The 21,831-nt window shown below is 42.2% G+C and overlaps 1 protein-coding gene across 1 annotated transcript in view; it reads left to right on the plus strand.

Annotated features, from left to right (window-relative positions):
* Positions 1 to 21,831, plus strand: part of LOC119497668 (A disintegrin and metalloproteinase with thrombospondin motifs 16) — a 59,605-nt gene that overhangs the window by 25,405 nt on the left and 12,369 nt on the right. Inside the window, exons 10-18 of the mRNA XM_037785928.1 lie at positions 2,357 to 2,510; positions 5,505 to 5,600; positions 9,313 to 9,461; positions 11,365 to 11,537; positions 11,694 to 11,824; positions 12,122 to 12,245; positions 12,386 to 12,630; positions 12,809 to 12,944; positions 14,410 to 14,536. Of these exons, the coding sequence (XP_037641856.1) occupies positions 2,357 to 2,510; positions 5,505 to 5,600; positions 9,313 to 9,461; positions 11,365 to 11,537; positions 11,694 to 11,824; positions 12,122 to 12,245; positions 12,386 to 12,630; positions 12,809 to 12,944; positions 14,410 to 14,536 (1,335 nt within the window). The remainder of the gene's footprint in view (positions 1 to 2,356; positions 2,511 to 5,504; positions 5,601 to 9,312; positions 9,462 to 11,364; positions 11,538 to 11,693; positions 11,825 to 12,121; positions 12,246 to 12,385; positions 12,631 to 12,808; positions 12,945 to 14,409; positions 14,537 to 21,831) is intronic.

Here is a 21,831-nt window from a genome sequence, read left to right on the forward strand (position 1 = left end):
GTCTGTGTGAGCACTGGTGAAAGGCATCAGAAAGTCACTGAACAAGATTCTTTTGAGGTCCCATTTCTTTTTTCTAGGGTCACACATGCCACAAATGACACTATTTGGCCCATTTGGTTACCTTATAGTCAACATCTGAGGAAACATCTCTGTATCTCTTGTGACATTTTGGAAAATATGCTTATTTGTGTTCTTGCCAAGAGAAGATCAAGCCAAGTCTGTACGATAAGTATGTAGATGGACCCAGAAGATGGTTAGTTTAGCTTAGCATCACAGCTGGAAACGGAAGGAAAAGCTATAGCCTGGTTATGTACAAAGGTAGCAAAATCAATGTTAATCTGTGAGATCTAAAACTCACAGATTAACACTTCATATCTCGCTTTGCTTCTGAACGAAATCCATCTGTATAAACACTGAGGTGTAAAAACAACAATTTGCTGTTTTAAGAGGGGTTGTGTGCCAGACTATTTCTTGGTCTGAACAGTACAGAACAGTAACTTCCTGCCAACTAGCCAGGTACCTTCACACTTCTGTTTTTGTACGGATTCAACAAATGCGAAACAGCGTGTTAATCGGTGAGTTTTAAAGGTGCTTATAGGTGGATTTTGTGACATCGGAGCGAGCCAGGCTAGCTGTTTCACCCTGTCCAAGTTAACTGGCTGCTGGCTACAGCTACGTGTTTACTGTAAGCAAATATTATGATACAGTAGGTGTCTGTCAGGTGAGAATCCGCATGTGCCCACTGATCCTCTTGTCTTGTAATTGGCATATGTCATTAAGACTTTACCACTTACCACATAACATCACTTTGTTGTCTTTGTGTTTGATGTTCCAACAAACCGTGGGAATATAAAATGCACAATATTTTTTGTTTGGAAGAGATGAGTCAGGATATCTGCAGGGAATCCTAGAAAAGAATGGGTGCTTTTTCTCATTTATTTTAGTTTTTATGACTCCGCGTCAGCGACAGTCGTGGCCGGAGGCATTATGTTTTCGGGTTGTCCGTACGTACGTACATACGTATGTACATCCGGTCCATTCTTGTGAACACGATATCTCAGGAACGCCTGGAGGGAATTTCTTCAAATTTGGCAAAAACATACACTTGGATTTAAGGATGAACTGATTAGATTTTGGTGGTCAAAGGTCAAGGTCACTGACCCACTGACACATTGTTGGCCATAACTCAAGAATTCATATCCTAATTATGACAATTTCACAAATGTCTAACAGGATAAAATGAGGAAGTGATGACATTTTGGACAGACATGGATGTAAACTGAACTTGACTGGTTGGTAGAGGCGTACAACCGTTTATTTTTATCTTTTTTTTATCCCTAGCTGATGATAACCTTGGCGCGTACAGTGCTTACAGCTTAAATTTTGGGAAAACATGTCGTCCCTAAACCTTGCCTTGCAGTGCCATCAGCGAATACGAAAAGCTGCACTAAAGGGAATCCATTCCGTGCTACATTGGGCTTGTAGTTTCATGTGTGAGTGAGTGCCCAGCCCACAGGCCTTACTTGTGCGCCTGCTGAGGTGTGTACACTGTAACTGTAATGTCTTTTTCAGAAACCTTATAATGTGAATAATGTAGGATATCTGAATATTGCAGAACAGCCATTGTTCTCTGTAGACACATAGGACCCATAAATCGATAGAAGATCTCTCACACACACACACACACACACACACACACACAGACATACATATACTCTGCTAAAGCAATCATGACCACTCACTCACACGATGAACCTTTCCAACATATTTTGCCTTTTCATGCTCTTTCCACCATATTGTTGTATTATATTCCCCCGACTGCAGCGTATGAGCTGTAAAACATCTCGGTATAGTTACCAGTGATATCAGTTAACATTGGAAACCCCCCGCTGGTGTTAGGATATGAGCGATATGGGCAAGGACTTTTTTATGTCTGAGCCTCTGATGCATTAAAACCATTACTCTCAGGGTCTGAGTTTGGCAAATTGTTATGTTACCGTGGCAACGCTTTATGGTACTCTCCAAGGTGGGAAACAATGGAGCATCACGGACTGATGCTCTCTGTTGTGGAATGTCTGTGTGTGCACAGCATGGAGCCTCATATACCAGCTACCTTACATTTTATTTCTGTTTATGTCTGCATGCATGTTGTATATCACCAGTTGTTTAAAGATTAATGATTCATTCTGCTTTCTTTTACTGTCTTATTCCCTATTTTCCTTTCTTCTCCTGTCCTCTGCTGACCTATTCACCTTCACTCTCCCCCCCTTTACCCTTTGTCCTCTCTTTTCGTCTCATCTCTCATTTTCTTTCTTTTCCATTACTTTCTCTTTTATTCTCCCTTCCTCTGCTCCAGTTCTGCCCAGGCTGTGTGCCTATCAGATGAACCCAGAGCAGTCAAGGAGTATCGGTACCCGGAGAAGCTGCCTGGCGAGCTCTACGACGCAGACACGCAGTGTAAATGGCAATTCGGGGAGAAGGCCAAACTCTGCACCCTCGACTTTAAGAAGGTAAAATTGATTCTGACTCAATTATGCCGTCCCATGCAAATGTCAAAATGAGTTAAAAATCCCATGCCGTGCTTTAATTCTCCCTGGGGATTTCTCCAGCACATCCACTCAAAACTTGAGTGCTTAATTAGTTTAAAACAATGTGGTGGCAATTGTTCCTGAGGAAAAAACACCAGAGGAAGAAATTGAGAGCGGGATGGGGGTAATGAGGTAGAGGAAAAAAAGGAAGAACAAAGGAAAGAGGAAGGAAAAGAGAAACTGATTAGGGTTGTATTCCCTCATGTGCATGCATACTGTACTCTCTCTCTCTCACACGCAAACACAAAATAAACAGTGAGAGTTATAATTCTGCCCATGATATACTCACTGGGATAGATGACTAAATATACACTGGAGCGTTGCCAATGGGAATCTCTCCTTGTTGCTCTCCCATTGTCTCATTACAGCTGATGTTGCTGTTTGAGATACCCTGCCTGAGTCCAGTTAAGGTTTAGATTACTTCAGTGTTTAATGGCACTGTAAAGATTAGGTTAGTCCGGCCCTGCACACTGTTGTGTGTACATGGACTCTGTCAGCAAACTCATTAACCCAAAATAAATTTGCCACCTCAGCAGTAACAGCAGTCCAAATTCAAAACATTGGAGCCGTGGTCCGTCCGCTCCTGCGGCGTGACTGATAGCAGTTAGCGCACGTTTTCGCAATTTGAGGGTTACCTTCTAGACACGGCCGCGTTAGTCTCTGGCAAGCAGCAGTAGTCGGAATCACTTCACCGGCTGTGTGTCTCAAATACTCGCTGCTTTGATAAGCCAGCTGCACACGGACCACGGAGAGATGTGCCGAGGCCTTTTTGGGTCGGGTAGAATCTAACAGTAATGTTATCTCTGTCGATCCAGTTTGTTTTCTTGCTTCCATGGCTGCAGAAGGCTGTGTTTGTATGACAATTTGCTTCATAACGGGGTGTTGAAATGGTCAGCGGACAAGATCACCAAAACAAAAACAGACGTTCCAGACAGGAATGGAAATTTAAAAAGGAGAACATGCTGGCTGTAGCATTGTTGTCAGAGAAGCCAGTATTTCAATCCAGCATGTTTCCTTAATCTCTGATGACATGTCATGGTCATTTTATGATTTATTACAGTAAATATGTTACATATTGGTCCTTTAAACTGTAAGAGTATAGCAGTTGGCCACTTAGTAGAAGACTTTAAGTGCAATTTTGTACGGTGGCCCTGACATTCAAAACACAACATTTCACAAAAGAAATTCAGGTATTCAATTTTTCTGTGTGCCGCCCTTATGGTCGTTTATGTTGCCATTGATTGCGATCAAGTTTACCTGCCTGCCACCTAGGGATTTATTGTGTACTCCATGTTTTTATCCAGTTTATTTATTTATTTTGGCAATGGTTCAACCAGCGTTGTTCCTGTAGCACCAGACGGGGACACAACTTTTTCTGGATGATGCCACATGACCTTGTAACTGCTGAATATGCGCTAGAGACTGCAGTGGGAAAACTACTAACCCTGAATGGATTGGAATATGGGACAGGACTGGCAAGAAGACAAAGACAAGAAATGTCTTTTTTTTTCTTCTTCCTTCTCTTCAAGATTACTTTTGAGGTTTTCTGTTTTATTGAAGAGCATGGTGGAAAAAACGGAGTTGGGGTTGAGATATTATTAGCTGGATTGGAACCCACAATATCAGCACATGGTATCCTACTTAGCCCGCATCGTCTAAACATTGAAACATCCATGCATTATTTCAGCTATAAGATATTTGAAAATTGCTCCCTCGTGGTTTTGTTTGTGGTCCTGCACGGTCTGTGTCCGTGCACCTGGTAGCAGCAAGGTGCACGGGATCCAAAAATCCCCGAGCAGCACTCACGCTCACTGTCTTTCCAGACACTTGTTACTCGTAAAAAAACACTACGAGGAATCGGCCTCAGCGGTGCAGTTCATTGTGTAATGAATTCATATTTCATGAAACTTTTTGACAGGCGATGTCAAGATAAGGTACCGCTGGAGGAGCCAAATGATACTCTCCGTGGTGCGTGTGGTTATAGAGCTGGCTAGCAGAAAGCAAAATAATTTGTATGGCTGTTTTTCCCTTTTTCTCTCTTTAACTCAGTTTCTGTCTCACTCTGTCCATCATCTCTCTCTCTCTGTCTTTCCCTTCCATCACTCACTTCGTGCCATTTTTTACTGCTACAAAAGGCCTGAGTAAGCAAAACAGCTGGACAAATAAGCCTTGGGATGAATTCCATGGTGGCTTTTGGCAGCAACAAACCGAGGCCGAGGTGCCTGTCAACATCTGCACTGAGTTGTCAAAATCTGATATAGTCATTCAGATAGTAATAGAGTGGACATGTTAAAAAGTAGCAGGCCATGTTTCTCAGGCAACGTGAGCAGGGAAACCACCCAGTACTCCCATCTGAATCTTTCAGCCCGCTGCTGAGAAACACAGCCATGATGACATCATGTAAGTTTAAGTCAATTTGTGCCCTTTTAATGCACATAATTGTATAGCATTATCTCTGTTTATATCCTGTGCAGGTTTCACTTTTTCTGAACATAAGATGTTTGGCACAGAAAATGTATGAAATTTCTGATTGCCTTTTTTTTTTCATTTAATCATTTTGTCATTCTGCTGCGGAAACAATGGATTTTTTTTTATTATCACTGATTCATTGTCTGTGTGATGATAACATGTTATCCTAGCTACTGAAGCATAATAAATATTTTGGAGATACAAGGTTGCTGCACACTGATCGCTCGCCAGATGATCATTATTCAGACCGTCTCTATTTCAGCAAGTTTCCATCAACATGTTTTAATAGCTCTCTAGTGGCAATATAACAATGTTATCATAATTTATTCTCCCTTCCCATCGCCGGCTTTGTTTACAGCTGTTGTGAGAGGGATACTGAGCACGAGAACATGTTAGCTGCGGTGCCGTGTCGTTTACTCTTCGCCTCTCTCTCCCATGTTGTCCCAGGATATCTGCAAGGCTCTGTGGTGCCATCGTGTTGGGAGGAAGTGTGAGACCAAGTTCATGCCAGCTGCTGAAGGCTCCGCCTGCGGCCCTGATATGGTGACTTAACACATGTATTTGTGTGTGTGTGTGTGTGAGGTAGAGAGGGTGTTGGGTGATATGTTCACAATCTTTGTCACTTCAAGAGTGGCATCACATGACTGGCATGGGAACAACTTCAATACTATTGGACTTTTTTTATCCATCGCCTTTGAGGCAATTCAAGTGGTCATACCAAAGACATTCCCAGCAGATAGACACCTCCTTCTTCAGGATGTTTTTAATCATGTTTTTTTTTTAATGCACCATCCATTCAGGGGTTAGAGTTACCCTTTTATAATACCATCACTAAGATAAACTCTGTTCCATTTTAGTCAAAGGAGCCAACATGATTTTGCTGTTAATACGCCTGTTTTTGTCAAATGAGGACAGCATGTGATTTTTTTTTTTTTCTGTTTACTCGACTATTGCCAGCGCATTGCTCCATGGCAACATCTCACCAAATAAAACCACAAATGAAAGGCACCAAACAAGAGTTTCTCACACACATTAATTTGCAGTTTTGGTGAAAATATGCCCAAAAGCACAATTCAAACAAGGAACATTGAAAGTGACAGCCCTGCACAGTAACACCAATGAAATAAGTGAATTCAATTTCGGAGTTGATTTTCCCTTTAAGGCATCAGTTGACCCTGTGGTTTTTTTTTTATTCACTGTGCTGCTTAGTATTATCAGCTGTGTGACATTTAGTACAAGAGCTTGTAAAGAGTCTCACATAGTTTCCTCCTCCAAGGGATACCGCTGACCTCAGAGAGTGTAAATCGCATTAAACAAAGAGTGATATTAATTTATAAGGTGAACAGGCGAAATTGATGGGGATACTGTTATAAAAGCAACATTTATTGAGTGTTTTAGTGTTATGTAGTGCAGATACTTAGTTTGGCCATCTCAAGACAAAAGGCCTTGAGCAGAGTGACACTGCACTTCTTTTAACGACGTCTTTTTACACACCAATTCCTTTGTCCCATGTGCAGACTAATAAATCAACTTGTAAGCAAAGAGGTCGGATTGACTTTGTTGTGTTTTTAGATCTGGGTTCATTTGAGTGCAGCGTCTGTAAATCCCTCTCTTTGATAGAGGTACCACACTCTCCCCTCCATTATTTTACCTCGGGGAGCAGCTGCAATTGGTTTGTTGCTGACGTGGCGAAAATATGCCATTGGGGCTCGGGCCAAAAAGCAATCTGTGCTCTTTATTTATTCTTTGTTTCTTCCCTTACTTCTTTCAAGATGATTCTCCCCCAAGGCTCGCTCTCTCTCTTACCCTCTCTCCCCTGACAGCCCCTCATCCACATTTGCTTCTCAATATATCGAACTTGATGGTTTAATCCCGCCCTCTCCCTCCACGGGACAATTAACTGAACACAAACAATGACAGGCTCACTTAGGAATCCGTGGCACTCGGCCGCAGGGGGAAAACTGAGGGGAAATCAGCTGTTCTAGTTCTTAAGTCAGGGACCACGAGATTAGTTGGAGGGGCGTGTGAGACTGTGTGTGTGCTAGAGTGTGTCTCGTGGCAGGCATGAACACACACAAAGCGAGAACAGCTGAATATATGCCACCCTATCAATAATAATAATGCATGTGTGTGTGCACAGTGTGTGTGTGTGTGCATGCAAAGGTTCTTGAGATCACTCCGAGGCAAGCAGTTGAGTATATGGTGACTGATGTCATCCTGATTTTGACATGTACAGATCCAGTTGAATCCCGTGCCAGCCGGGAACAGCCGTGTGACATAATGTTGCTTTAAGTGAGTCTAGATTCTCACGTTGCATTTAGGGATTTTGAGTGAAGTACTGCTCATTTTTTGGAAAACGTGATTGGATGACATACAGTTTATAACTTGATTCAGGAGTATGAGGCATGAGCTTCCTGTAGCACCTCCATCATCTCATGCAGTACACTCTACAGACAAACTGGATTCACGTAATTTGCCATTTAGTTTAACTAGTTCAATGTTCAAAACATAAACTGAACGGGCTGAATGCTCGGCCTATGGTGTCGCTGCTTGCAGCTCTCTTGAGAACCGCTCATACAACCAACTTCACACTCGACACTGTGCTTCATTGGGTCCTCAGCAATACACCTACCATGACGTAGTTGCATCACACACCCAAGTCGCGGGTATTCGCGGTCAGAAATACACTGGTTCGCGGGAGTAACCGCGACCTGGGAGTGTTTTGCATTTTGAGAAGATCGCGGTTACTCACGGTCGAAAACATCGATGAAATACACTTAGCAGAGGTAATTTCCAAATAGCCGTATTAGTGGCGTGATTTGACATAACCACTGCGGTTGTAAAGTAGAGCATGGATTTAATTAGCAGAGGTATTTTGCTGGCGGTAACGTTATTAGTCTGACACCGGGGGAAAACAGTCTTACTCACAGTGAAAAAAACACATCCGCGGCCTACTCACGGCCACTAGGGTGAAATACACTCTGGTTCGATTCTGCATCCAGTTGGTCATCCGCTCTCCGTCCTGGTAGCCCCGCCCCCCCACTGCTGCACACAGAGCGCTGTGTGCTTGTTTATTCAACGTTTATTAATATTGAACTACGTGTCCAAATCGCACCAAATTCGACAAAGCACTCCCTTCGGTCCCCAGCAATACACCCACCAAGTGTGAAGTCGATCGGATGAGCGGTTCTCCAGACATGCGAAGGACGTACCCACAGACAGAGATTCTTGGCTTTATAGTTAGATATTCCTCTCCTGCATTGCCTGGTTGCCTCATCATGGAACACATTTTGCAGTGTTTACGGGTGGAAAGCCACTCGGTCAGAATGGCTCCTGTGCAGACGGGTGGTGGTATCTGAGGAGGTAATTTTAAACCCCACTGGAGCTCCTCTCTGTAGGGTAAAAAGAAGCAGCTGTGCACATGGCTGTCTGCACACTCCCCAGGACCGACTGTGAGGGGAATCTGCCTCGCCAAAGTGGGAGAACATGGTTAACATTTGGAAATGCAGAGTCAAAATCTGCTGTTTCTGGTTTACTTCTTTTAAAATTTAGTAGGACGCCAGATATGAATACAAATAAACAAGTCACAAAAAGGTTGATACCCCACCCATAAATTGATTTGCCCTGGACAGAAGTTAAATTAGCTCAGTGCCTTGGCAGACATTTATTCTTTTGTTTTAGAACTAAAAATGTTTCTCAGCGGTGAAGAAACATTATTGATTTGTGCATTGTTGGCCAAAGTATTTCAAACTGTTTCACGTTTTTATGGTTGTTGTTTTTTACTTTTACTGCTTTATTAAAGAAAAAAAAGGAATTAGGGAAACAAAGCAAATGTTAAATACAGGGTAGGGCAATGTGAAAATGCAAACATGACAGACTATCACTGTAGGAGAATATCCTTGTCAGGTCTGAGACAGTTTTTCCACATTTCAGATGTGTGTTTGGCTTAGCTCTGTTAATTCTAGCTGATGACAGCTCAAGGTAGAGGCTGTCCAAAATGCAGCACAACTGGAGTTTCACTGATAGATTGTGAGTATGTAACCAGGACCGGACCACGACCTTTCTGACGGCAGTTAAACCTGAAAGCTATATCTCTTACCGTCCTCTTCTATGGTTTGACAGACAGTCATCATAAAGAAGATAAAGGGCAGGGTCCGCTGGAGAGTCTCTATGTTTTTGACACTTTTATGATGCTTTACTCTGCCTCCCTCTCCTCCCCTCCACTCATAACTCCTCTCTCTCTCTCATTCTCCAGTGGTGTCGGAGGGGCCAGTGTGTGAAACAGGGCGACGAGGGTCCTAGGCCTCAGCACGGCCAGTGGTCAGAGTGGTCGTCCTGGTCTGCCTGCTCACGAAGCTGTGAGAGCGGAGTCACCTATCGAGAGAGGCAGTGCAACAACCCAAGGTAGAGATAGACACAAAAGTAACAAAAAAAGTAGAGTAGTGCATGTTAGCAACAATTTAAATACTGTGGCAATCAGTTTTAGAGGAATAGTTTGACATATTTGGGAAATGGTTTGCTTTCTTGTCAAGATTTAAGATAAGAAGATCAAGTACCACTGTCATCTCAGCTTAGCCCATTTGTGCCCGCAATGGAATTTTGGAAGTATTCTCTGGCCTAAGCACAAATGTGAAGAAATTTTCAAAATCGGTCAAACCATTTGGCTGAAAATTTTGTTTTTCTTATCATACTATATCTAGTATTTGGGCACATGGCATGACTGTTTAGACTCCATTATATCTTAGGAAAAAAAGTAGTAGATATGGTATGATAAGAAAATGTCTGTGTCTCAGAAACTACAAGGAGCACAATCAAGTATTTGGTGCCTATGAACTCTTAAGAAGTTGAATATCAAAGATATGCACAAATATGCAGTGTAAAATTAACATGGAAAATACTTAATATACACAATGTTCGCGTTTTTCCTAATTTTTTCAACAATCGTGACTTTGACTATTAATAAAAGTGTGATTTCTCATGTGATCTAAAAACTTTAAACCTGTACTGTTAGATACTTTGCCCAGTATCTCCGTACCAAATTTCAAGACTTTTGACAGAACAAATGCTGTGGCATTTTTCCTGATCACAAACTGTTGATTTTTGAGCTTTGGGGAGAGCCAAGCTAGGTGTTTCCCCCCTGCTTTCAGTCTTTATGGAAAGCTAAGCTACCCACCTCCTGGCTCTAACAATCAATCTTCTTATCTAACTCTCGGACGCAAGAAAGTGAAAGAGTATTTTCCAAAATTTCAAATAATTTCTTTAATAAATCTGTCAACACGGAGTTGATTTGTACATTTCACCAAACATATATGAAGTAAACCTTTCAAACTATTAAATTATATTGAAATGATGCCGTCACAAAGCTCAAAACAAGGGTAAAACCCACAGCCAAAGCTGACTGTTGCTGCTGTCCTAATTTTCAGGGACACACTGAAGGTTTCTCAAGTGACTTATGTTTTGCTACGGAGATGGTCTGTGCTGTTTGTGATTGCTTGACTCAAGGCCAAGAGTATATTAAGACACGTGATTAAAATAGTGAGGATCGCTCACATGGGTCTGTCGCTTCATCACTTATCTGCTCACTTAGTCCCTATACTCATCAGTCACTCAGGATTATTTGCTCCGCCAGTCAGTGAAGGGGCCCTATCCCGAATGCCGGGGCCTCCCCTTTATCATGTCATGCCAAGATCCTGACAAGTGGCGGGCTAAATTAGACAGAGAGTGATGAGGAGAAAGAGAGGGAGATGGTGGCGGAGGGTAAGGTAGACAAAGACAAGCAAAGGGAGAGAGAGAAAGGGGGAGGGGGGGGGTAGGAGAGATGACAGAGAAGGGATTAAAAAAGCGAAAGATGAAATGCAGAGATATAAAAGGAGGGAATCTGAGAGCGGGAGAGAGATAAGTGACAATGTGATTAGAGGGCTTATAGAAGGTGTAATTGTCCCGTGGAAGGGATTTTAAGGAATATAGCCTGGGGATGTACACCTGTGATTGGAAGAGCCTTCACAAAGGCACACTCACACACAGCCACATATACAGCTGAGCATCACCTATTAGTCATGCCAGTACACAGAATTGTTGTTTGTAATTTAACACACTTTTTGCTCACTCAAATTAAATGTTTTTTTCTTCCTCGGAATTTCATGTTAACACATTGCAATCTGATATTTTCTTCTAAGTGTTACATATCATCACTCACCTGCACATGAAAAGAAATCAGGACATTGCCAAGAAAATGATTCTAGTGAAATACTGAGTATCTGAGTATTATGCAACAAATGGAGACAGATTTCTCAATCCTTCTCTGCAGACCTGCATACGGAGGGGAGTTCTGCGAGGGTTCCTCCAGGTCGTACAAACTTTGCAACACCGAGGACTGCCCCCACAACACCACTGACTACAGGGCGCAGCAGTGTGCCGAGTTCAACAGCAAACAGTTCAGAGGATGGTACTACAGCTGGAGGCCGTACACCAGAGTGGACGGTGAGACGACTGTCCCTAGCCCATTCATTTTCAAAATTACTTAAGAAAAAAAAGAGATTTAAAGAGCAATTTTAGGGGAGGCTTTTACCAAGGAGCCATATCATGGTAGTAAACTATTTGCTTGTGGCCCCTGTGGTTATTACCTTTTCCTCCCAGATCAAGATGTGTGTAAGCTGTACTGCTTTGCTGAAGGCTACGATTTCTTCTTTGCCCTGGCCGGCAAAGTTAAGGATGGGACACTCTGCTCACAGGACAGCACTAATGTCTGCATTGACGGACTGTGTGAGGTAACACTTCTAAATGTCAAGCAGTGAGACAGTAACACGGTTTGACTGATTTCAAAGTGTTTGGAGTTAGTGTTAGATTTTCTTTTGAAGATGATATCATACGTGAAGTCTTTGAAGTTGAGCTATAAAGTCTGAGAGTGGATATACTGTAGCAGTAGGAGAACATTGCTGTGCTGTTTCACTACTACTTTAAATGTCATGAAAAAGGGATAAATGACGGTAGTTTTGAACTGATGCAATTTATTCTAAAGTATATTGCATTTTATGTGTACAAGCAATAATGTTTTTCTCCCACAGAGAGTGGGCTGTGACCGTGTTTTGGGCTCCACGGCTGTGCCTGATGTTTGCGGGGTGTGTAAAGGAGACAACTCCACCTGCAAGATCTACAAAGGACAGTACACCAAACAGCATTACACTAACCGTAAGTTATAGTAGTTAAATTGTTCATTTTAAAAGCTACTGATTTGTTTCTTTATCCCAACTGCATTTTTCTTGCCTTGTCTTTATCATTTTATATACAGCTACAATATGTGTTGTTTCATATTTTGCACTCTTTCTCAGAGTACTATGGGGTGGTGACCATCCCAGCGGGAGCTCGGAGTATCCGTGTTATGGAACTGAATACGTCCAGCTCCTACCTGGCCATCAGGGACACCCAGAGACGCTACTACCTGAACGGGCACTGGACGGTGGACTGGCCAGGCCGACACCCCATCGCTGGAGCTATTTTTGAGTACAAGAGACCCTACAACAGACCAGAGAGCCTCATATCAACTGGCCCCACTAATGAGACGCTAGTCATAGAGGTAAGGGACCTGCTTTGACTGATGTATACATTTAACATGTCAATTTATGTATGTATTGGTGCAACAATCTGTCTTTCATTCCTGCGACTTACTTTCTTTACTTCCCATGATTCCTTGCGTCTATATATTTGTGTTATCCTGTGTCTCATCGCTCTTACCACGTTTCTCTTTCCTGTAGATATTGTTGCAGGGCTGGAACCCAGGTGTACGTTGGGAATACACTCTGAAGAAAGCCGACGAGAAAAGGAACCACATCAAACACAATTATACATGGGCCATCATACGCTCCCAATGCTCAGCAACTTGTGCCGGAGGTAAGTGTACGCATGAATGACGTAACATTGTGTAACAATGTTGGGTTTTTTTTTTCAAGCTGCAATGATAGATGTGTTCAAAGTGTAGTAGATATCATTCTAAAATGATCTCAAAGTCAATTGTGTGGATGAAAAAGAAGAGCTCACCTTCAGATCTGAAACTCAGTCTGACCTCTCAGATCTGTAATAAGGCTTTTAACTGCAGGTTAAATGGAGAGGGCAGCGTTCCCATCATTACTGAGGGGACATTAGTAGCTCTTGTTTGGGACTGCTGGGACCTCTTCTTGTTCTACTGGAGACCTGCTATTACACACACACACACACAAACAGATACGCTAAAGCAAGCACGCACATGCATGACTTCGACCAGTGACCTTTGTACCACCTGAGGCCTAGTATTAAACACGCACACACACACACACATACACACACACACACACACATGCAAAGTTGTTGTAATGACCTGGGCAGACCCTGGCATGGTGATTTGAGGCTGCAGGTCAGTAGACAAAAGTCAGTAGACGCGTGAGAGTGTGTTTATCATACACATTGCTCTTTGTGAGTGCTTGTACGAGTGTATTTGTGTGTGTGTGTATGTGTGTGTGTGTGTGTGTGCGTGCACTCGCTTGCCTTCATGAGTGTGAACAAAGCCCCCAGTGTAGAGTTCCTTTTGATTGACACTGCAGGGTAAAGTTCCCCACCCTGGTCTGTCGTGGTCCACCCTAACCACCTCCACCTCTTTGTGTCCTGATTGTAGGCCACGACGGGTTGGGGGTAGTTTGCTTTATTAAAGAGTGTGACTGAATGAGTTAGGATGTGCAGATTGACCATGCCTGAGGCCAAATACCAGCCAGCTGATCTGTGAAGCTGGGATTCAGGTTTCTCATAAATCACACAACACTGTCAGATCTGCATTTGTTCCAGAACTCATCCGAAACACAAGTCAGGGTATTTCTTTCTTTTGTTTATTAGTCACTGAGAAAATAACTAAAGAAAGTATTGTTTTCATATGTTACATCATCATTCTTTTAACTAGCCAGAAGGTATTTGAGTTTCAGCGTAATAGCATTCAAATGTTTTCAAATTATTAAACAGGTGTCACATATTGCAGGTATAATATATGCAAACATTTGATAGCATCCTCACAAGCAGCTTGACACACGATGACTCACACACAATGCTGTTTTGTTCTAAGTTCCAGATAACTTTTTTGTCAAGCTGTTGTTTCCAAGGTCAAGAATGAGCCATCAAGCTCAATAACACTGGTGTTTCTATAAATCAGTGCCAATCATCTATAATACCATAACTATTTAATCCACCACTGTAAATATGAGCCTGCAGTTTTGTTTTACTGTTATTTTATTGTAGCCAAGTGGCAGACAGAATCGAGTGTAAGTCAAAATGGAAGTGATATTCTCCTTTCAACGATGATGTGCCTGAAATTATTGATATATCACCCGTACAGGCCAGATGAACACCAAGTCAGCGTGCTACAAAGACTTGAGAGTGCAAGTGAATACATCGCACTGCAACCCCAGATCAAGACCAGCTACTGGACTGATGCCCTGCAACACCCAACCATGTCCCGCCAGGTCAGACCCTCTGCTCGTTTATATGTGTTTTGTGTTTGCTAGTCATAGTAGTGATGGTTAATGATGCGAATGCATCTACTCAGTAACTGTAGTTTTGTGATGGAATTAAAGGCTCCTCCATTGCAATTGGTTCTGTTTTTAGCCAACCTAGCGTCATGGCTCTAGGAAAGGTAATGTCGGTCAGTCGGTCCACCACTTTGGTCCAGACTGAAATAGCTAAACAACTGTTAAATGGATTGCCATACAATTTTGTGCAGGTATTCATGGTCCCCAGAGGATAAATCTTACAAACTTTGGTGACTTTTCCTCTAGGGCCACCAGCACATTTGAAATTGTATTTGTTTAGTGAATTATCCTGACAACTAATGGATGGATTACCATGAAATTTAGTACAAATATTCATGGTATCCAGAGGATAAATCCTACTGACTTTGGTGATCTCCTAACCTTTCCTCTAGCGCCATCATGAGGTTGACATTTTTGATTTTTAATGAAATATCTTAAAAACTATTGGATGGATTGCCATGAAATTTGGTACAGGCATCCGTGTTAACCTCGGGATGAATTGTAATCACTTTGGTGATTGCCAAACTTTTTATCCACTGTCATCATAACTGCTCAAAGTCAGTATGTTAGCATTATCATTGTGAGCATGTTAACATGCCGACATTAGCATTTAGCTCAAGGACCACTGTGCCACAGCACAGCCTCACAAAGCTGCTAGGCCGTAGACTCTTGTTAAGATTAGAGTTTAATGTGATCACAACTCATTCAGCTCAAACCTTAGTAATGTCAACGACAATTTGTGGCCTTGAACGTTTGGGAATGACCTCATCAATATATCTATACTCTGGCTCTCAATCTGGACATCATTAGGAAACGGTATTTGAGACATATCCGCAGACATATCCTCATATTTTCCTGATACATACTTTTGGATGGAAAAAGACAGAAGAGTTTGGCCCATCTAGACTTCTAGACTTCAGGGTATGTCAATTATTCAATTGTTCAATTGGCGTACCCTGGAAGGGCTATTTCGTGTACCGTAGGCTATGTGACAGCCAAAAACATTGTTGGCTGTTACCGCTCAGCATTCTGTGCATGCACGTTCATGTTTGGAACTTGAGGAGGCGGCTTTAGGGGCCACCAGCCAAATAGGCTGATACAGTTATTCAAGCTCACCACGCTAGTGAAGAGATTCTCTTGTGAACAGTATATCCTTTTTTTTCTTTCTGCATCTCTCATCGTCTTCCTACCTTCTGTCCTTTTCACCTTCCTCCTCCGTCACTCCTCCTGAGCGCCATGTGTTATTGGTCTACAACACCTACACATCTGTTCTGTAATTTCTTGACATGCGGTGTCAAAAAGAGCTGTTTATTGGTTGAGTCAACTCTTCCCAACTTCCCACACTATCTCCTAATAATAAAGTCAATGAAGGGTGTCAGGCAGCACTGGCTGTATTGTCCACCCTTTTCCCAGCCCACGAAAGCACCTGTTCCATTATGATGACATTTTCCATTCATGTAATGAAAAATAAACGTACATTTTGGCCAAAGCACGTGTGAGAGACACGGGGAAGTTCTGGATATTCTCTTTGTGTCTTCGTCCAGTTCAGCATGATACCTCACCAGCTGTCAGGAATGGTTAGCTTCTGTGTTTGTTTCATTCAGCAGGCCAAGGACTTGTAAACCTTTTTTTACATGTAACATCGCTGTGGGACTCAAGCTCATAACAAAACGGCAGTTGTCTGGCCCTATCAAGACCCACCAGAGACATCACTTTTGAACGTGTAGTTTAAGAATCAGCGCTGAATGCAAAATGTACTGCCAGCTGAATTGATGGGGCATGTTGGTTCCCTCCAAACCTTGAGGATCATCAGAATCACAAGTAACAAGATTGATTTTCTAGTTGGGAACCAAAGTAGGAAATGTTATCATATGTTGAGGTTTACTTCCAGGATGCTGTGGCCTTTTCTCAATGATGTAAAATGTCAGCGCTGTCACTTAGAGTGGCAATAGCACATTTCCTCTGATGTATGATGATACCAGACAGAGAAAGAGAGAGTGGGAGCGGGACCCACTAATGGTTCTGCGGTTTTCAGGGTGTGGTTCTGTGGGATCTTGGCTCGGCTCAGTCGGTTCGGTCACTGTCTATACCCCTGACACACAGAGCCAAGGCAGAGGATCAAAGATCAGTCAACGTGGTCCGATGCTGCGGACATCATAGGGAGTGGTTCGCCCCGTTGACAGGCAGGACATGTGTGAACACACACACACATATAAAGACACACACGGGGGAAATGTCCCTCCCTTGTCTCCGCTGCTCTGGACAGTGTCACGAAGGGTAAAACCCCTGGCCAGAAAAACAAATCAGTGAAGACACTCCTGGGATAACATTGGTTTTAATGAGAAGGGAGAATTGTTGATGAAAATGGGATTTTTTTTTTTAAAGCTAAGTCAGTGAGTTAACCAGACATGCTAATGTTTGGAGCTGATATTAGAGCAGATAAACACATTCCTTACATTTTTCTTTGTAATTTTTGGTTTTGAAAAGGCTAAAAAAAGACACCAACCTCCAACCTTTTTATGTATAAAGTATTTTTTTTTTTACTACAGACCCATGCAGGGCGCCTCCATCCAAAGCTTGACAGGTCTGCCATGCCTTGTTAAGGTTGCTAAGCTATAATTGGACGGTCAATTTTCGGGGGGAGCAAATTGTCAATTATCCTACACTTTGTATGAAATAACTCCATATATTACCTCTAGTTATGGCTTACAACTTCCTATATACTTAGCTCACTGTCTGCAATTATTAGCCCAGGCACAAAACATATAGCTTGACCCGCCAGATGGTTTGTTACACGCAACCATCTGAGAAGCTGTCATTGGAAACTGTTTGGAAAAGGGCAGGAACTTAAAAAAAAAAAATACTTGGCAGGTGATTGGATGAATTATCTGTCAATCAAACTCTTGCCGAAGCCAGTCGGGAGAAGAGAGAAACCATTTTTTCCATTGAGAAAAGCCTTCAGTCCTGTTCTTTGCTCTTCTTTCAATGAAGATACATTTCTGATATAACTGATGCTATTGCAGCATCAATGCTAACCTCTTTAGGAGCCGCCATTGTTGTTTAGATCAAACAGTCGTCACACACCTTTAAGCCACACCAATAGCTGCCACAGGACTCTGATTGGTCCGGACACAAACACATTACTTGAAGCCTGACAAGATGGATTTTTGCGTGATATACGATGCTGCGATTCTCGTGTGATCTCGTGACATTGCGGGAATCCAGCTGCCGGGCAAGGTAACAAAACATAGGCTAGCAGATTACAACCGAAACAGAGCATGAGTAGAACTCTGATCCTCTATCAGGACTACCAAAGATAGTGCAGGAGAGTTATAGAGTACAGTAGATGTCTGTCTCCAAAGCAGTAACAAGAGCATTTATCTCGAGGATTTTGACAGCTGCTGTTGAGGCGTCAATTCCTCCGTGCCTCTATTCTGAGTATTCCCACGTACGCTCTCAGCAATGGTCTGAAATATCAGCCAGATTCTTGCAAACGAAGTGGACACCGCTGACAAAGTTGTGCCTTGATTTACAAGCAGAGAGCGGTTTTTAGCCGAGACACTGACCTCATCTTGGTCAGCGTTGTATGTGGATGTCCAGAAAAATGTCTGTTGTTGCATGTTCAAATGTGACTTTTTGTCCCCTGCATGTAAAAACTGTTTTGTTATGTTGTGGCCAAGTCAAGCCTTTTCAAATATTTTAAGTAGCCTCATTATTTCTCGATTTTTAGAGGGCCATGCCAGAGACAGGCACAATAAGGCCAACTATCAGTGCCTCTATTGTTATGAGTCACTTTCTATTTTGCTAAATGCGTGAAATGTAATTTAATATAGTTAGTTTTAATGTTTGAGAAGCAATGAAATACAAATTTACTGGAGAGACAGACAGGAAGAGTGCAGGTTTTTGTTTTATTTGCAATACAGTTTTTGTCATATGCATATAAAGTATACATAAAATCAAATATACAGGATACATGCAGTCATAGTGTATGATGCTGTTGATGCTGCCATCATGTTGCCAAGAGCAGAATGGCTGGCCATCAGCTGCTGTGTGGTACACACTCAAACACACAGGAAGAAGACAGGGCAGGGCAAGAGAGGAACAGTGGTGGTGTTTGGTTACTATGAAGCTCACTCCCACCCAAACTCTCTCACCCTTTCATCAAGACTCCCAAGGAATGATTTTCTCTACTACACCCCACCCAATGAACAGTCCAAAGTCTAAAACTCCAATAAAAATCTATTACAGTAAACACTGATGCACACATATCCAGATTCATCTTCACACTATATCTCCCTCCGCTTTTGTTCCGGATGCTTTACTTTGAAATCCCCCCTCTTTGCTCATGAAGTCATCTCTTCTTTAATCTGCATTCCATTGGTGGCGTCCCAACACAGTATTATACGGGGCACCACTGTTATGTAATCACTCGGCACTGAAATCATGGAATCCCAGTTACGTTACCATTTCTCTCATGTTTTATAGTAACCAACAGCTGTTCAAAAGGGGGATTTTTTTCCTCCGCATAGCAGCGTCAGTGCCTTCTTTTTCCTTTCTCGCTCATTTTGTGTCTGTCTCCGTTTTGGAACAGGTATCCTAGGAAAATCCGGCATGATGACCACAGAGCTGTCTCATATTCACTGACATAAAGTAGCGATCGTGTTGACAGGAAATATATAAATAAAGTAAAGTCATCAGAAAAGGAGGTCACGTCCCTCCAGAGCTTTTGTTAGGGCAGATGTTTTAAGTGATAATGCCATGGTTGTGGTTCATTGTGTCATCATTTGTACCAATGTGCCGTATTTAATTTGATGTAGTCATTGCTTTGCCTTGTTTTCGCTGTTATATTTGAGAAAAACTGGTAGTGTGAGCAGAGCGCATTAGTGCCAGCTTTACAGATTATTCCCACCCAGGCTTAAAAACGTCTGCACTCATAGAGTTGTCAGGCACTTTGGATGAAAGAGATCACCAAATGTTATGTTAGGATGGCTACCACTGTACTCCACCTACAGTCGACATTATTAACTGTTGGGTTGTATTGGGGTAATTACTGTTACCAAGGATTCTTTTACAAAACAACACTTTTTAGATGCTTTATAATGTAGAATTAAAGCCCAGCAACGAAAACACATTTGAACTAATAGGAAGCTTCACTGTCAACTGAGTCTTTTACAATATTATAAAAGGGCAACAGATTTACACAGCTATTATAAGGCCAAATGTAAAAAAAAAAAAGCATACGTACCGTTTTATGTCGCCTCCACTTTTCTTCGTGCTCCAAAAACAACACACAGTCTCTCGTCTGGTCTCTCTCTCTCTCATGGGTTGGAAATCAAGCTGTTCCACTTAGTGCACCCCCCCCTAAAGGCCTGGAGAACTTCCATTGTGTTGACTTTATTATTTAATACTCTTATCAACATGGGAGTGGGCAAATATGCTTGCTTTATGTAAATGTGTTCATATAGTTATTACTAGAAATCAATTAACAACACAGAACAATGACAAATATTGTCCAGAAACCCTCACAGGTACTGCATTTAGCATAACAAATATGCTCAAATCATAACATGGCAAACTGCAGCCCAACAGGCAACAACAGCTGTCAGTGTGTCAGTGTGCTGACTTGACTATGACTTGCCCCAAACTGCATGTGATTATCATAAAGTGGGCATGTCTGTAAAGGGGAGACTTGTGGCTACCCATAGAACCCATTTACATTCACATACCTGGAGGTCAAAGGTCAAGGGACCACTTTTACAATGACCAGTGAATGACAGTTTTTCCAACTTAACGTAAGTACATGGTGTTAATTAGCCTCCTTCACGACAAGGTAGTATGACATGGTTGGCACCAATGGATTCCTTAGGTTTTCTAGTTTCATATGATAGCAGTATTTTTTAAAACCTGTGACAAGTGCTAAAGAAATTAGTGGCGTGAAAACGAATTTTTGTTTAACACGTTCACTTTGACTGCCGTAATTTTGGCTGTCTGCTGCACGTTATTTTCATTTTGCGGCATATTTCTGTTGTTGTATTTGTTTTCATGTTTTCATGTGTTTGTGAATTGGCATCATTTCTGAAGCTGTAGCACGTTGGAAATGTTTTGGGCCGTTGTAGCACATTTTGCCCTTGTCAACCACCTTAGGAAAGACCTTTGACACTGAAGAAAAGGAAAAACTAGTGATGCCCATCAAGCAAACATGGTAGATAAATCCAAAATAGAAAGAAGCTTTTGAGAAACTGTCAATATAGAGTCAGTAAAGACTCTGGCAGTTTGAGGAGAGTTAACTTTCATTGTTCACTTACTGTACACTACAGAAATCAATGACAAACATGGAAATTTCATTTGGCTCTTTTTGTTACAGTATTTTTATTGATTGATAAATCAATTTACTCGTTGAGGGGGAGCATGACATTTGTTCTGCCTCCAAAGGGGTCATGACAGGAAAAGATTGAGAACCACCGGGTTACAGTAAGTTCAGTAAAGGCTAATATTTCACCATAAAATTTGTCATATATAGAGCTGTAATAGCTTATTTTATGCACTCTAAAAAATCTCAGTATATTGAAACAACACTCAGTGAATGGTCTCAACTAGGTTTGTCAATTATACCCTTGTAGAAATCAGATAACACAACGGCACATATTACTGTGCACATATATGTATGTGAACCAAATTCATGTATCGTGTTTCTATGCCACGCTTACAGTGGAAAATTGAATTACGTTCCTATTGGTAAACTGATCGTATAGTGGAGTCAGAAACGAACCATTTCAGGAGAGGAGAGAGGGCATAAATTAGGGAGGACATGGGGAAACTCTTGCTCACGGTGTTTGAGGGGTTTACACCGAGAAGCCGAACAATTCCAGCTTTATCTGCACATTTACACTGTGTCATTATCTGCTAGTCAGAGACAGTGACTGTCTCACTTCCATATGTTTCAGTCGGCACTTAACTGCTTACTCATGTCTCGGGATACTGTAGGTACAACAGATGCTTCGTTTCCCCCCCAAAACCTCTACACACACACACACCACTTGTCTGCAAAGGGAGCACGGCCTCTCTCTGTCCTCTTACCCCCCTCGGTTTCTGTCTGTCCCACTGTCTGACTCTGTTTCCCTCTGTCTCTCTCTCTCACATTCTCACACACAGAGGCATAGGTGAAGCCTTTGAGGTCAGTTCCTTCTGTCCCACCTCTCAGCCGTCCACACACACACACACACACTGCA

Source organism: Sebastes umbrosus, chromosome 11, assembly GCF_015220745.1.
Source record: "Sebastes umbrosus isolate fSebUmb1 chromosome 11, fSebUmb1.pri, whole genome shotgun sequence".
Taxonomy (NCBI): Eukaryota; Metazoa; Chordata; class Actinopteri; order Perciformes; family Sebastidae; genus Sebastes; species Sebastes umbrosus.